This window comes from Leucopleurus acutus (genome assembly GCF_964270905.1).
Source record: "Leucopleurus acutus genome assembly, chromosome: 12".
Taxonomy (NCBI): domain Eukaryota; kingdom Metazoa; phylum Chordata; class Mammalia; order Artiodactyla; family Delphinidae; genus Leucopleurus; species Leucopleurus acutus.
Window position 1 is genome coordinate 17,248,875 of NC_139154.1, and position 17,388 is coordinate 17,266,262.

Sequence of the window (17,388 nt, forward strand, 5' to 3'; positions counted from 1 at the left end):
ATGGCTCAATACAGGTGAAAAGGTCCTCGCTGTGTGAAGTTTCCTCACTGCCGTTACCCTTAGAGGGCATTACAGCAGCACTGACCTGGCAGGGGCCTTCAGGTGAAAGCTACCTCACACATTCTAGTACCTTGCAGAGAGGGCGAAAAACCAACCCAAAATTGCCATGCTGGACGAGCCAGTTAGGCACTTCACACGCAGCAAAGAGTAAAGCTAGATGGTTTAACAGATCGATTATAAGGGGGGCCCCCAATCATGTGGGGAACATAAATTAGAATAACATGTTTTTCACTTTCAGTAGGAACTACAGCAGTGTTAGCGGAGCCCTCATTTACGGAAGCATGGTGAAGAAGGAACGTGGTTACCACGTCATGTGGCAGGAAGCCTTGTGTGTGGAAAGACCCTGAGGCTGGGATTCAGGGGATGGTGTCCAGCTCCCAGTTCTGGCTTTTACTAGCTGTGCAGTCTTATATAAAAACTCAATTTCTTTCTGTTTTCTTGTCTCTCAAACGGGTAAACTTCATTTTATGAAGCACTTTGAAACATCTACTTATATAGATATGATCGTATTATAAAATGAAGAGAAGCAAAAGCACTGATTAAGTAAAAACTAATGGCTTATTAATGATGAAGTATTTATGTTGGACTTACTCTTAGAAATGTTGCCCATTTGTGGAAAAGTAGGTAGAGTCTGCAGCTGCATCATATGCTGCTTTACATGTAAATACACAGTTGTCTTGTCTATATCAACACATGCATGACTGTACATGTTAAAACATGATTTCACATGTGTTGCAGAGAAGAAATGACTCCCCTTGGGGATGGAGACGTTTGGAGCTTGTGTCCCCTTCTATCCATGAAACCTGGAGAGTATTCCTACTTTAGCCCCCGAACCATGTCGATGTGGGCTGGCCCGGAGCACTGGCGCTTTAGACTCCGGCACAAACGTATGTACTTCTAGACGGAACTCTAAGAAGAGATAGTGCAGATGACCAGCCAGTCAGCAGTTCAGCCTAAGAAGGGAAATGCCGGTCACTGTCTTGTACCTCCTGACAAGCTGTAGAAATACACAGACAAGGAGCCTCCTGGTTGGACAGTCAGTTGGCCTGGCCTGGGATGAGGGGTCAGTTAAGACTGAAGCCTGTGAGTGGGAAGAGTGAGTGGACCCTCCCCAGGGTCAGGAGAGCTGGCTTGTGACTTTTCCTCCCCCAGCACCCATGTGACTTCAAACAGTGGCTAGAGGTGGGAATGCACCCCCAGGCTCCAGAGGGCCATGCGAGTTACTGCACCGGCAGCACTGTGCAGCCCTCTGAAGTGCTGTGCCAGTGTTAAATGTTTGCATTCTCTCTTTGAAAAGAAGTGATTAATTAGCATATCTTTTTAGTATTGTTTTCTTGTCAAAAACACAAATTATAGGGATAAATATTAGGTGTATGATTTGCCTTTCCTAGTGCTGATATGATGCTCAGACACAAATGCTGTCTTGTGGTTGGTAAGGCTGTCAAGTGATCTTGCAAGATGAGTAAATAGGCCACAGAAGTGAGCAGTGTTGACATCTGTGTTCGTTTCTGCAGAAGATACTACCTCGCACTCAGAGAACAGAAAGAAGACCACAAAGAAGGATTTTGAAATCGACTTTGACGATGATATTGACTTTGATGTATATTTTCGAAAAACAAAGGTTTGTGCTGGATTTATTATCATTTGTGCTTTCTTAAATTACTCTTTGCACTCCTCTTTCCCTTTTAGATGTGTTTTTTAAAAATTCATTATAAATTTAACTCTTAGAGTAAATGGATGGCTTCATTCTCCCTCAATCCCTGAAGGAATTAAGAAATAGTCCCAAACTCAGTGGCAGAGAGAATCAATATGAATAAGGTCTAACAGAATCACTCCTTTACACAGAAGTAGGAAGATTAGTGCTGCTCAAACTCTTCCCAAGCTCCTTCCAAAAAAAAAAAAAAAAGTGTGTATATATACCATTTTTATTAAAGATGCCAAAAAACTACCTTTTCTTTTTTTTTTTAAATTAATAGGCTGCTACTGTTCTGACCAAGTCCACTTTGGAGAACCAGAATTGGAGAGCCACAACTCTTCCTACAGATTTCCACTATGAGACTGAAAATCTTGTCCAGCTGCATCTCAAACCAGGCACCAGGGTAAGGCTATTCTTAGGTTCCTTGAGGTCATGTTGTTGTTGAACCTGTTCTTAGCATCAGAGGTATCAAGTGGCGGGTAGTGTGATTGTCAGCGCCCTTCAGGAGGAGAACGCGTGAGGAGGAATTCATGTTAGCCCAGGGGAGTTACCGGGAGATCGCATGGGTAAGGCAGAGCCGGAGGGAAAAACTCACAGGACAGATGCACACTCAAGACTTGGAAATACCTCACCTGGTTGGACTTCTGGACACTCTGGCCTACTTGCCAAAATGCAAGGGGGATACACAACCTTTTGTCAAGGCTTTTACAAGCTGTTGGTCATTTCTTGATTCTTTCACCGTCTCATGATAGTTGTGGATCTACTAGCCAGGTGCTTTCCCCAGCCCACATTGCCTCCCCACGATCAAGGTGTAGACATGAGCCCACTGTGACATGCAGGGCGACGTAGGTGCCAGTCCTCGGGGGCTCCCTAGCGCTGCACAGCCTGCCTGCTCTCCTTCTATGACTGTTCAGGTGAGCTCTCTAGACTAGCCAGTGTGCACCCCAGTCGCTATTCACTTCATTTGCCTGTGGCCTCTCTGGGGATGCTAAGCAGCAAGAGGGTGTTCCCGTTGCCAGGGTAACCAGGCAGTGGGTCATGCTAAGTTCTGTTTTATCTGGACCCTCTACTCATTTGCATTCCTGGTTGTTTTAATCTTGTGGTGTCAAGTATACAAACAGTCTACAGTTTCCTCTTCCTTATTTTGCCTGTCTCTCCACAAGGCTTAATGATATGTATACAGTTCCCTGAATTCGCTGATATCTCACATTCTGTTTTTATAATCCAACACTCATAATTTTCTTTATAATCAATACTGTTCACTTAGCAAAAATACTCTTAAAAATGCAGAAAGAAGTAATTTACTGTTACATGTCAATTATACCTCAATTTTAAAAAAGAAAAAAAATGCAGAAAGATACAGAGTTGCAGCAGTAGTAGTTACTGTGGTCATGGTTCAGTATCGGTTAGATGCCAGCAGCTGCTTGCTGTAATCAGAAAATAGAGCCCTGGGGTGGAGGAGCAGAGCCAGGCTGCTGGGGAGCTGAAGGGAGAGGTAGGACACTTCCACCAAGCCCGGCCCAGCTCCAGCTGCTTTCCATGGCCACAAGCCACCTTCTCCTTCCTCAGGCCCTTACTATGAACATTGAAGAATGTGGCTTAGGTGGTAATTTGCATATTCAGATGTGAAGGTTGTAGAACAAAGTCATTTTGATTCTTGCACTCCAGGAGTTTTCTGTGGTTTTTTTTCCATAATTGTTTCTTATAGAGGAGAGAACTCCTGCTTCTGATTATCCACAGGGACAAATTTCCCTGCATGTGTAGTAGGGCAGCCAGGCAGCAGGATCCTGAGATTCCTCACCTCGTCCTTCCAGGAGGTGTCCTTCTAGGACAATGGCTATTAAACACTGGAAAGTAAACACTGGACTATTAACACTCAGTCTGGCTGGAGACTATACAGGTCAACCACCCATCCAGTTTAAGATCTTAAAGGGTGATTCTAATGGCAACCACCCAATACATGAGGGGGGTCACGTACCCTTCCTGAAACATTTCTTGTAGACTATGGACAATTTAGAGTGTGTCCAGAGGAGAGTATTATTCTAAATGGAGAGGGATCTAGAAATTGTGTCATATGAAGGAAAGTGGAAGAAAGTGGGCATTTCTTAATAAATATCTATTGTTTATTTTTGGATTTGTAATACAAAACCACTGAGGGGTTTTGGGGGCTACTTTTGGAGTATGTATTTATATTAAAATATTCAATGTGCTTCTGTAAACTGTACACACCTTTAATTCCATTTCCTTCACCCCAAAGACACACACCCCAGATGAGGATCAGTGGCCTAAGGGCCTGCAAATCTGAAGGGCTCTGGTCGACAGGCACTTCCAAAAGAGGAGGCAGACTTGCTCTCACAGGCGGAACAAGAGCCGCAGATGTGGTGGCAGGGAGCAGAGCTCGGGTTTCTCCCTGTAGCTATGTGGGGAACAGTGATGGCCCAGGAATGGGACCAGCTGCCTGTGAATTAAAGTAGTGATTGAGTTTTCTGTCAGAATTCTTCAAGCAGCAACAAGTGGACTTCTTTTCAGATAGTTGTAGGTGGCTTTGTTTTTAGTGAAGGAACACTTTCAAATAAAGTTGTGTGCAGACCTAATTGCAAACCGGCTGCTCTGGTGTATTTGGGATGGAAGGTGGCTCGGAGCCTTGCTGCACTGGGCTTGCTCTAGAGTGGAGTTGTGTGGTTAGTTGGAAGTTGGCTGGATTAGATGACCTCTTAGTGCCCTTAAAACCCTAATGTTCTGGGACATGATCGTAGGAACTAAGGTTATCTCCCCAACCTAGTTTACTAGCTGCTTTCCTAGAAATTGCTTTCTGCAGTTGTTTTTTCCTTCGTTCTAGTTACTTAAGATGGCCCAAGGCCAGAGGGCAGGGACCGAGCATTGTGAAGAAATTGACGACTATGATTACAACAACCCTAATGACACCTCCAACTTCTGCCCTGGATCACAGGTAAACGGGGGCAAGAGCTCTGTCCTCCCTTCTAAGCAGTAGGGTGTTTCTCTCCTGCTTCCCTTCTTGCCCTTTCCTGTATGGCAGATGACTGTAGGAAATTCTGAATCAGGTGGGGGTTTGTGGATGCTTGCCCTGCCCCAGGCATCAGAGAACTGAGCAGAGCTGAGGCAACAGCCAGAACCTTGGCCTGCCTTACTCTAAACTCTGTACACAGGAAAAAAGTGGACATACTCCAGTAAACTGTCAAAATGCGGATGGAATCTTGAGCCTGTACAAAGCACTTATCTTGGCTCTTTTGGGATTTCAAAGGAAAAGAAACACTCGTCTTACTCTTACAAGCTAATATTTTTTGGCTGGGGAGACATAACACATAGACATGTGAAGACGGTGTGTCCTAATGGGGAAAAAGAAAGTGTAGAGGGTGGATCTCAGGGGACCAGGTTTGTAGCTCTGATTTTGGTTCTCACATTGTGAACTTGTACAAACTACTCCCCATCTTTAGATCTTAGTTAGACTAAATAATCTCAAAATCCCTTCTATGACTCTATGAATGAGATAGCAGATGGAAATAGAAAGGGGGGAAATATTAGGTTCCATCTGTGTCCCTGCAAGTGAGGAGAAGGGAAAGAATTGGAAGAATAGCTTATTCACCTTATTTTCTTGCTTGGAAGAGAATTAGGTTGTTACATTTTAATTTTTTTTTTTTTTTTTTTGCGGTACGCGGGCCTCTCACTGCTGTGGCCTCTCCCGTTGTGGAGCACAGGCTCCAGACGCGCAGGCTCCGTGGCATGTGGAATCTTCCCGGACCGGGGCACGAACCCATGTCCCCTGCATTGGCAGGTGGACTCTCAACCACTGCGCCATCAGGACAGCCCGGTTGTTACATTTTAGTAAAAATCCAGACTGGCCTCTCGCCCAATGCTCCTCAAGCTCAGTAGGCCTAAGAGTCACCCAGAGAGCCTGTTACCCAGTTCCTGGGCCCCACCCCAGAGACCTGGTCTGTTCCTGCTGGGCTCAGTCCAAGAATGACTTTCTCACTGGCTCCCAGCAGGACCCCTGCTTGTGGCCAGCCGACAGGTCACGTCTCTGGTATTTCAGGAGTGCTTTCTGTAAAATGAAATCCTAAATCCATTAGAAGCAGAGGGACACTGGCTGTTGTGATTACTGAATTCCTTTTAGCTCTCACTCCAGAGGGCTTAGTTAACAGATGCCTCTCTAGTAGGGTGTATGTGCAACAGGAAGATGACTAGAGGACCTAGAAGTCCATTCTAGGTTTGACTCAATGTCACAAACTCTCGGGTGCTCTGCTCTTGCTGTGTACGGAATCTGTTTCAAGGATATTTCTAAGCCCCTCAAACAGCTCTGCCGAACTTGAAGAGCTATTTCCTTGCTCAGGCTGCTGACAGTGACTATGAAGAGTCAGATGATTTATTTGTGGGACCAGTTGGGACCTTTGACCATTCTGGCCATCCACCTACGACAACACAAGACAACGATGACGCGCCTGAAGTCCAAGGATTAGATATCACCACTTACGGGGAGTCAAATCTGGTAGCTGAGCCCCAGAAGGTAAAGAGGAAGCCAAGAATTATATCTGATATTGTTTGCCCGAGATCTGTTTAATTTGTATCTTTCATGAGAGTCACATTGGTCTGAGCTTGATTTTTTTCCTTCTCGATTTTAACCCATTGCTCTCTAAGTGGCTGATTCATTCATTCATTCATTCATTTATGTATTTATTTATTTATGGCTGCATTGGGTCTTCATTGCTGCGCGCAGGCTTTCACTAGTTGCGATGAGCAGGGGCTACTCTTATTTGCAGTGCGCGGGCTTCTCAATGCAGTGGCTTCTCTTGTTGTGGAGCACGGGCTCTAGGCGCAGGCTTCAGTGGTTGTGGCTCGCGGGCTCTAGAGTGCAGGCTCAGTAGTTATGGCGCATGAGCTTAGTTGCTCCGTGGCATGTGGGATCTTGCCGGACCAGGGATCAAATGCGTGTCCCCTGCATTGGCAGGCGGATTCTTAACCACTGCGCCACTGGACTAATTATGCTAATTGTGTTTGTGTGGAACTAGCCATCTCTCCAAAGATTGTGATAAGCCATATGACTAGGGGTGAGCCAGTCACACAAGCAAACTATGTGAATGAAGGGTGCAGGCAGACAAAATGGGTTTCTATGCTGGTTGGGTAAGGCTAGCTATTTGGCTCTGGAAAATCTTGGCCAGATTCAACTCATATTAAATTATCATACATCTGGCATCTATTCCCTACCAAGTGACAGGCTTGGTGCTTTCATATACATTTGATTCACTTATCTCTTACACTGGAATTCCAGGATATCCTTAACGAAGACTGTACTTGATCAAAAATAAATTAGATTGAAATGAAGGACTCTGTATGTCCAAAGAAAGCTCTATAACTCTGTGGTATAAACTAGATTTTTTCATTATTTGAACTCCAGACTTTCTTTTTACAAAGAGCTGGTGGTAAATGCTTCTTTATTATGCTTATTTTTACTCGTCACATACCTATTTCAGGTAAATAAAATTGAAATTCAGTATGCTAAGGCTGCCAAAAAGATGGACATGAAGAAGTTGAAGCAGAGCATGTGGAGTTTGCTGATGGAGATCCCCAAGCAGGCGGATGCAGAGGTAACGGGTTCCACTCATTCTGTAGGTGCCCAGCATGGAGGAGGGTGCGGCTTGTGTCTGAGCTCCTAGATGAGTAGCCCTAACGTGGAAAGCATTCATTCAGAAATACAAGAAAGACATCACACCTCTGAAATGAACCAAGTATATGAACAGGCAGGTCACACAAAAGGTGATACAGATGGTAAACTAGTGTATGGGACATTACTCAGTCTTGCTTGTAATCAAAAAATACAAATGATGGCATCTTTATGCTGCTTTAAAATAACAGCTTTAGCAATTAAACAACATTTTTCAGTATGGAGTTAGAGGAAGAACTGGAGTACTTATTCGCTGCTGGTGCAAATTAAGTTGATAAATAACCCTTTTGGAAAGCAGCTTCTAACATCTCAGGTACCCTAAAATGTTTAAGCTCTTTGATCTAATAATTCTGATTTGGGAAAGTAGTTATATATATTATGTATACATATATATGTATATATATGATGCTGTCAAATTGTCTCTCCTTTAGAGCAAAGTGAAACCCTGATTAACTTGTTCCAACTAAATGGAACTTTCTGGTTAACTAGAATCCTTCCATCTCCTCTTCTAGACTTCTGCTCAGACAATGTTCTGAGCTTTCCAAACTCAACACATTCTATTATACCTTCCCCTGCTGGTTGAGAAGTGAAAATGCATGATTTGATTAAGGACCCTGAGCTGTAGTCTTGGATGTCAGATAAAGCTTCAGTCATATTCATAAGGTTTTATCAATTAAAATGGGATGGGATGCAAATATAAGAGAAATGTACTTTTTAAAAAGTAGGAAGAGGGTTCTGTTTAACCTTTGAATTTAAATGACTCCTAATACCCTGTCCTCCAGGGATTCTGGTTAATATAGATTTATTTAAACAAACTCTTTCTAATGACAATATTCAGAAGTAGAAAATAGTATAGTCAGTGACCACTTCAGTGCCCATTATCAGTGTTTCATCTATATTATCACCCAGTCCTGTCCGCCCGCCCACCCCCACCCCTGTCGATGTCAGTGTTAGGGTCCAGGGCTGAGGTACTGGGTCCCTCTATGGATCCTTTTTCTTCAAAATGTACCGGAGAAATTGTTCTGGTTTCATTCTGATGTAGGCTTTTCTTTTCAGAGATACAGCTTTATAAGCTTATGTTGCTCTCTCAAAAGTGAACTGGGCCTAGTCTGATCTCTAAGTGTCCTTTCTTCTGTCAGGCAAACCACAGAGAAAATGGAGAAGCAGGGGACCCAGTACAGGTGGCTGACAAGAAGCTCAGTGGGCTCACAAAGGACCTGCAGAAGAGGTGCTTGCCAACAGACTCCTCCCTTCCCCCTCCCCACTCCCTTCCCCCTCCCCACTCCCTTCCCCCTCCCCACTCCCTTCCCCCTCCCCACCACTCCTCCCCTCCCCACCCTCCCCTCCCCACTCCCCTCCTTCCCCCAGCCCCCTCCTCCTCCGAGCCCCAGCTGAGGGAGCGCCAGCCCAGGCTGTTGGTATGACAGACCCCTCTGCACACAACCTGCCATTTTCACACTTCTCACAGTTTTTCTGTTTCTTCTCTGCATTGATAAATGAGTTAATGTAGCCCACCTTTAAAAAGGCATTTTTCTGCACCAGTGGCTGGAATGGAACAGGAAATATTTTATTTCCAGATAAGAAACTGGAAAAACCTGCTTCTAAAGGGCATCTGAAATGTTTCTTTATTTCTCATTAGTTTATTCACTGACCATGTGTATTCATACTTGATGAAAGAGCCTTTGTTCCTGGAATTGCAGGGACAGCTAAATACTTACTAGCCTCTTTGTTTTCCAGCCTGCCTCCCCTCATGGCTCAGAACCTCTCCATACCTCTGGCCTTTGCATGTCTGCTACATTTAGCCAATGAAAAGGTGGGTAAATCTGGTAAGCGTGGGCGTGTTCTCTGTGCCAACCTGCTGGAGCTTTCTGTCACTCATGAGCGGCCTCATAGGACACCTTAAATACAGCAACTTATGTAGTGCCTTCAACCCACAGGATTAACCAGACACCTAAAAGTAACTTATAAAAAGGCCAACAGGTATGATTAGAAATGAAAATTATGAGGAGGACCCAAATGGGAAAATTTTAGATGCTGAAATTGTGATCTTTCAGTTCCCAACTTGAAACATAAGGTGCTTTTGCATCACTGGGTGTCAAAGGCTTTAAAGGCCAAATCCTGCCAGTGCTAACGTCAGGACACACGGGAAACGTGGCGGAGAAAAGAGGGGAGAGATGAGGCTGGATGGAAACAGACTCAGGGAGAGAGCAGAGACGTAGAGGCAGCGCCAGCAATGCTGAGCCGCCATGGGCTATGAAGGATGTCTCGGGACTAGAGATGTCTTTCGCAGGAGGAAGACAGCAGGAGTGCTGACTGTGACAGTGTGCCGGCTCCTCCTTGTGCCCGGCCAGCCGACGGCTGAGCGGCTGTGGGGCAGTCACTGAGGAGCAGGCGAGACCCATCTTCTCAGGGGCCGGTGGCACTCCCGCTTCCCGGGAGGCACCCCAGCGAGGCAGCCAGCAAGCCCATGCGTTTGGTGCTGCCTGAGACTTGGTGTCCTTTAGTGTCCCCAGGACTGTGGGCTGGGCTGTAGCATATGCCATGAGCATCTCTAGTGCTGGGGCTAGACACGTTCAAAGTAACGCTGCTAAGCTTTTTGTTGTTGTTGTTATAAATTTATTTATTTTTTATTTTTATTTTTGGCTGCATTGGGCCTTCGTTGCTGCGCGCGGGCTTTCTCTAGTTGCGCAAGTGGGGGCTACTCTTCATTGCAGTGCGTGGGCTACTCATTGTGGTTTCTTGTCTTGTTGCAGAGCATGGGCTCTAGGTGTGTGGGTTTCAGTAGTTGTGGAGCACGGGCTCAGTAGTTGTGGCTCGCAGGCTCAGTAGTTTCGACGCACAGGTTTGTTGTTCTGCGGCATGTGGGATCTTCCCAGACCAGGGCTTGAACCCGTGTCCCCTGCCTTGGCAGGCGGATTCTTAACTACTGCGCCACCAGGGTAGTCCCTGCTAAGCTTTTCTGAGTGAGGTTGGAATCTCACAGCATCCTAGTGGGCATAGGTGCTGGTGGACTCTCCCACTGGGTGTGTTCCCCTAGCCCGCGCATTCCCCTAAAATGTCGGGTGCCACCAAAGCTCAGAAACTTACCCCGAGTCCAAATTCTATGTGTTAGTGACTTCACTCAGTCGCAGCAGCTGGAGGATCAGTGCTGCCCTGGGCCGCGTGTCTCTGCTGTGAGAGAGCAGCTTCAGCGCCTCCGCTCGGTTCCCAGTAGACTGGGGCCAAGCAGACACACGGCTGGAAAGCATGAGGGACTCCAGGCTTCACTGAGGTCCGTGTGCTCTGGCTCTGGCACCACCCCGCCTCCCCCAGCGGCAGAGCCAGCTTCTCTTGCTTTGCTGGGACCAAATTTCTCTAAGGGGCCCCAGGGGGCTCAGCATTTGCAGAATCAGGAGATGGCCCATAGACCATGACCTGTTGGGCTGAGCTTTGGGCTATTGGAGAAGATCTGACTGGTAACGCTGGCCAACAGTTACCAGATAATCTGCAGGGACCTGGGGTAACTCAGAGCTTAGAGCCACCAAGAGAAATCTTACAACACCTTGTGCCAGAATGTGACCCCTTTTAGGCCTGCCTGCTCCCAGGTTTTCATGCCCATCTGGACTCTTCATCTACCGCTCTGGTAACGAGCTCCCCCTCAGCTGTCACCTGGGAGGTGAGGTTTGTGCTTTCCATCTTAAGCAGGAGAGGAAGGTGTACCACCACACCATGCCTACCTCCAGTGCCAGGCAAGGGAGCGATGGTCCTGGTGCAGTTGGGCTTCCGTGTGAGGAAGGGCTTCTGACAGCTATTTAGTCCTGAGGGGACAGTTGCCTGGGGCTGGTGAAGGATCCGGGCGATGGGAGGATCGGGGAGGCAGTGGGAGCAGGGAAAAGGCCTGTGCAGAGATGGGAGGGAGAGCGTGGCCGTCATGGCCATCGCCAAGGTTTGAGGTTCCCGAGCAGTGAGGGAAGGGCCTGGAGAAGGTCATGCATGGCAGGGCTGATACACGTGTGCCATGGCCCCTGGTGGCCTCCCTATCACTTCCCACAGCTCCTTCCAGGGCCGAGAGCTTAGCTCTTAGACCGTTGACGGAGATTGTTGTGGAAATCAGAGCAGGCTTGCTTTTTTCCCCCTGCAGTTGGCAAGGATTTGGAACCAGCTTTTTCATGCAGATTATGTTTGCTGTGACAGTTTTACTTATAGTCATGGGACAAACCTTGTTCTTTGTAGTCATCACCTCGTTTCCCCCGAGTTTGTTTTCTGATTCTTGTATCCTGTGGATACCAAAGTTCATGTGTGTTTGATCTTCCTTCAGAATCTAAAGCTGGAAGGAACTGAGGACCTTTCCGATGTTCTGGTGCGGCAGGGGGATTGAGTCCGTGGGGAGAGAAGCCCGTGCTTCCTCAGTGGCCAGGATGCCTGCACTTGGTGCTTCAGTGCCGTGGGCTGGTGGCAAGGCTGCAGCTGACTGCGCTGTGTGTCTGCTGCTCTTCCCTTCTCTCCTTCACTGTCTAGAACCAGCTGCCTGACGCTCTGTCCTTGATTAAAGTTTTCTGTTCTGTGGTGACCACCTAGGAGGGAGGAGAGAGTCCTTACTATCCTTGATTAGGCAACTGTGTCCATTCTTTGTATCCATGTATAATAGTTTGTCTCCTAAATTGTTCTGTTTCCATACTTTATTCTTGTAGAAAGGAATTTCCCAGTAGGCACTTGTCCTTTAACAGCTACCAAATCCATGTGTATAAAGTACATCACAAGTGTGCTTATAAATGTATATATAATGCTTAAAAATAAAATCATTTGGAATAATTTGCTTGGTAAACTATTTGAGTGCCCACTACATGAGTATCAGACCATGTCCTTATGCTCAAGGGGGGGCAGACTTGTTAGCTGGACCAGAGACCCACGTGTCAGTATAAGGCAGGAAGTACTTAAGGGCTGAGGTGATTTGTCTTGTGGCAGAGTGGGGATTTCAAGATTGGGTCCATTGGGCCTATCAATTCTGCTAAAGGGTGATAATAGTAAAAATTGCAAACATTAAGTGGCTACTAAGTACCTTCTGTGGATGACTTTTTCGGCCTTCTTAGCATCCCTGTGAGGAACGTAACTGTTACGGCTCCCATTTTACAGAGGAGAAACAGGTGCACGAAGGTAAAGTAATTCACATAAGAGCAGACAGCTGTCAAGAGGTTGGCCTTGAACCAGGAAATCTGCTTCTAGATCTTTACTCTTAGCTACTACACTATATGGGCTCAAGTCACAGGCTCAATACTTGTAGATGTTGATCCAAGTATCCTGTCACCATTCATTGGGTAAACAGAGAGTTTGGATGATAGGTCAGAAGCAGTGAAGGATATAATTGTAATTACTCCTGATAATAAAGAACTTGCTCCTAGGCCAAAAATGACACAAAACAAAAACCAATCCCTTCCCCTTAGGAACGTGCTTTCCAAATCATGGCCAAAATATTAGCTACTCTGCTGTATTGAGAGGATTAGACTTGTGGACATGCTTTAGTAGGAAAAGCAGTGATGCCGAGTGAGAATCCATACCCTGTCCTGGACTTCCCCGGTGGCACAGTGGTTAAGAAACCACCTGCCAATGCAGAGGACACGGGTTCGAGCCCTGGTCTGGGAAGATCCCACATGCCGCGAAGCAACGAAGCCCATGCGCCACAGCTACTGAGCCTGCGTTCTACAGCCCATGAGCCACAACTACTGAGCCCACGTGCCACAACTGCTGAAGCCCACGCACCTAGAGCCTGTGCTCTGCAACAAGAGAAGCCACCGCAGTGAGAAGCCTGCGCACTGCAATGAAGAGTAGCCCCTGCTCACCACAACTAGAGAAAGCCCGCGCACAGCAATGAAGACCCAACGCAGCTAAATAAATAAATTCATACCCTGTCCTGCTGGCTGAAGCCTCCAGCATCTTTTCCCAGGCCGGGGGAGTGCTGGTCCTCTTGCTTTGCTCTTATTCCCAGGATTAGAACTAGCCAAGCCTGCCCCTTCTCTCAGTCCAGCATACTTCTCTGTAGCGGGGTCTAGGCAGGGGCCGAGCTGCCGATAAAACTGGCAAGAGTGTTAACAGCTTCTTCAGTGAACTCCCCTCCCCTCCACTCTGCTTCTCGCAAGCTTCTCCCTCATTTATATGGTTGCTGTGTCAGCATTCATTTGGCTGCGTATAATTAAAAACCCAAATAAGTGGGTATGTGAGATAGTTTATTTCATGTAAAGTACATTAGGAGGTGGGTAGTCCAGAGCTAGTGTGGTGGTTCCATGAACTCATAAAGAGACCAAGGATCATTCCAGCATTCCAGCTTCTTCTCTGCCATCCCTAATGTGTAACCCTCATCCTTGTGTGTCAATGTGGCTGCTGGAATCTAGCCATCACATTATATTCTAGGCAGCAAGATAAGGGGTTGTGAGGGGAAGGCAACCATTAACCTACTTTCTGTCTACAGATTTGCCTCTTCAGGACATTTCATATAAATAAAATCATAACACAATATGTGGTCTTTTTTTTTAAATTAATTTAGTTTTGTTTTTGGCTGCCTCGGGTCTTTGTTGCTGCACGTGGGCTTTTCTCTAGTTGTGGCGAGTGGGGGCTACTCTTTGCTGCGGTTCGCGGGCTTCTCATTGGGTGGCTTCTCTTGTTGCAGAGCATGGGCTCTAGGCGCACAGGCTTCAGTAGTTGTGGCACTCGGGCTCAGTAGTTGCGGCTCACGGGCCCTAGAGTGCAGGCTCAGTAGTTGTGGCGCACGGGCTCATTTGCTCCACGGCATGTGAGAGCTTCCTGGACCAGGGATCGAACCTACGCCCCCTGCATTAGCAGGTGGATTCTTAACCATTGCGCCACCAGGGAAGTCCCTGAACATACTTTCTTTTTAATTCTTTCAACATATTTGTAAAAGCTACTTTGAAGTCTTTGCGAAATCCAACATCCAGGCCCATTTAGCATTAATTTCTATTGAATGCTCTTTTTCCTTAATATAGATTATATAATCCTGTTTCTTTGCATGTTTAGTACTTTTTGGTTGAAAATCGGATATCAGATAAAACGTTGTAGTGACTTTGGATTCTATCATGTTCTTCTGAAGATGCTTAGATATTTACTCAAGTAAGAGTTGGATTCAAACTGCTAACTTTGTATCCCCTATGGTATGAAGTTATTGGTATCTGTTCTTATAGCTACCCACTGTTGCTTTTAAGGCCTGATTCCATAGGTCTTCCCTCTGCCTGCAAAATTTGGAGATTGACCAAGGATCTGGGCAGAGATGGGATCATCCTCTCCGTGACTTCCTTGTTAGGATAGAGATTCCCCCATCTTCGAGCTCCTCCACCCCCTCTGGGCTCTGTCCTTCCAGCCCATCCAGCTTCAGATTTTTTTCCAGGTGAGATGCAAGTAGTTGGGGAATGCACCAGGGGGAGGAGCATCAAACTCACAGCTCTTGCTCCACATAGCTCTCTCCCAAGAGTAAGCTGCTCTTCACCAGGTGTCCCCCCATAGACACCTAGTTGAACTGTCAGCTGGGGAAGGCAGCTGATGCTCAAGCGTTTCTATCTTTTTTCTGCCGAGGGTCTCACACTGCCAGGATTTCTCCCTTTCAAATTCCCAGCTGCTTTCCCTAAGCCTGAACTCTGAGTTCTGGCCCCTTTAGCCAATAACACACCGTCTTCCACAGCCATAGCTGTGCAATCGGGCAGCTCCCTTGGGCCAGTAAACCACAAATTTGCAACGCGTACATTTTCCAGGTGCAGTTGGGTTTTTTTTGCTTTGTGTTTAATTAAAAATCTCTTCTGATTAATATTGTTAAAATGGCCATGCTACCCAAAACAATCTACAGATTTAAAGCAATCCCTATCAAATTACCCATGACATTTTTCACAGAACTAGAACAAATAATTCTAAAATTTATATGGAACCATAAAAGACCCAGAATTGCCAAAGTAATCCTGAGGAAAAAGAACAAGGCAGGAGGCAATAACCCGCCCAGACTTCAGACAATACTACAAAGTTACAGTAGGCAAAACAGCATGGTATTGGCACAAAAACAGACATGGATCAATGGAACAGAATAGAGAGCCCAGAAATAAACCCACACACCTAGAGTCAATCTTTGTCAAAGGAGGCAAGAATATACAATGGAGAGAAGACAGTCTCCTCAGCAAGTGGTGTTGGGAAAGCTAGACAGCCAATGTAAATAAATGAAATTAGAACATACCTTCACACCACACAAAAAAATAAACTCAAAATGGATTAAAGACAAATATAAGACATGACACCATAAAACTCTTGGGACATAGGCAAAACATTCTCTGATGTAAAGTGAACCAATGTTTTCTTAGGGTAGTCTCCCAAGGCAATAGAAATAAAAGCAAAAATAAACAAATGGGACCTAATCAAACTTACAAGCTTTTGCACAGCCAAAGGAAACCATAAACAAAACGAAAAGACAGCCTACAAACTGGGCGAAAATATTTGCAAACAATGCTACCGACGAGGGCTTAATTTCCAAAATATACAAACAGTTTATACAACTCAATACAAAACACCCAACCCAATCAAAAAATGGGCAGAAGACCTAATTAGACATTTCTCCAATGAAGACATACAGATGGCCAACAGGCACATGAAAAGATGCTCACCATTGCTAATTATTAGAGAAATGCAAATTAAAACTACAAAGAGGTACCACCTCACGTTGGTCAGAATGGCCATCATTAAAAAGTCTACAAATAACAAATGCTGGAGAGGGTGTGGAGAAAAGGGAACCCTCCTACACTGTTGGCGGGAATGTAAATCGGTGCAGTCACTATGGAGAACAGTATGGAGGTTCCCTAAAAAACTAAAATAGCGTTACCATATGATCCAGCAATTTCACTCCTGTGCATATATCCAGAGAAAACTATAATAGGAAAAGATACATGTACCCCAGTGTTCATTGAAGCACTATTTATAATAGCCAAGACATGGAAGCAACCTAAATGTCCATCAACAGACGAATGAATAAGGAAGATGTGGTATATATATATACACAATAGAATATTACTTAGCCATAAAAAGAATGAAATGATGCCATTGCAGCAACATGGATGGACCTAGAGATTATCATACTAAGTGAATTAAGTCAGATAAAGACAACTATATATCACATGAGGAATCTAAAAAAATGATACAGGGATTTTCCTGGTGGTCCAGTAGTTGGGGGCTCAGGTGTTTCCAATGCAGGGGGCCCAGGTTCGATCCCTGGTCAGGGAACTAGATCCCACATGCATGCTGCAACTAAGAGTTTGCATGCCGAAACTAAAAAAGATCCCACATGCTGCAACTGAAGGATACTGCATGCTGCAACAAAGAAAGATCCCACATGCTGCAACTAAGACCCAGTGCAGCCAAATAAATAAATATATATTTTTTTAAAATTAAAAAATGATACAAATGAACTTATTGACAAAACAGAAATAGACTCACAGACATTGAAAAGAAACATATGGTTATCAAAGGGGCAAGTAGGGAGGGATATATTAGGAGTCTGGAATTAACAGATACACACTACTATATATAAAATAAACAAGGACCTACTGTATAGCACTGGAAACTATATTCAGTACCTTGTAATAACCTATAATGGAAAAGAATCTGAAAAAGAGTATGTGTGTGTATGTATATATTATATATAATATATATTATATATATATAATCTCCAAGTCATTTTGCTGTACACCTGAAAGTAACACAACATTGTAAATCAACTATTCTTCAATTAAAAAAGAAAAAAGAGAAACGTACAGAGTAGTACTCAATAAATGTGTGTTGAGGGCTTCCCTGGTGGCGCAGTGGCAAAGAATCTGCCTGCCAGTGCAGGAGACACGGGTTCGAGCCCTAGTCTGGGAGGATCCCACATGCCATGGAGCAACTAAGCCCGTGCACCACAACTACTGAGCCTGCGCTTTAGAGCCCACAAGCCACAACT

The 17,388-nt window shown here is 45.4% G+C and overlaps 1 protein-coding gene across 1 annotated transcript in view; it reads left to right on the plus strand.

Annotated features, from left to right (window-relative positions):
- The window catches only part of NCAPH (non-SMC condensin I complex subunit H), a 28,761-nt gene extending 16,957 nt beyond the window's left edge, over positions 1-11,804 (plus strand). The window contains exons 7-15 of the mRNA XM_082851348.1: positions 799-947; positions 1,575-1,681; positions 2,037-2,159; positions 4,596-4,706; positions 6,105-6,278; positions 7,243-7,356; positions 8,573-8,661; positions 9,171-9,246; positions 11,731-11,804. Of these exons, the coding sequence (XP_082707474.1) occupies positions 799-947; positions 1,575-1,681; positions 2,037-2,159; positions 4,596-4,706; positions 6,105-6,278; positions 7,243-7,356; positions 8,573-8,661; positions 9,171-9,246; positions 11,731-11,790 (1,003 nt within the window). The 3' untranslated portion in view covers positions 11,791-11,804. The remainder of the gene's footprint in view (positions 1-798; positions 948-1,574; positions 1,682-2,036; positions 2,160-4,595; positions 4,707-6,104; positions 6,279-7,242; positions 7,357-8,572; positions 8,662-9,170; positions 9,247-11,730) is intronic.
- The last annotated feature ends 5,584 nt before the right edge of the window (positions 11,805-17,388 follow it).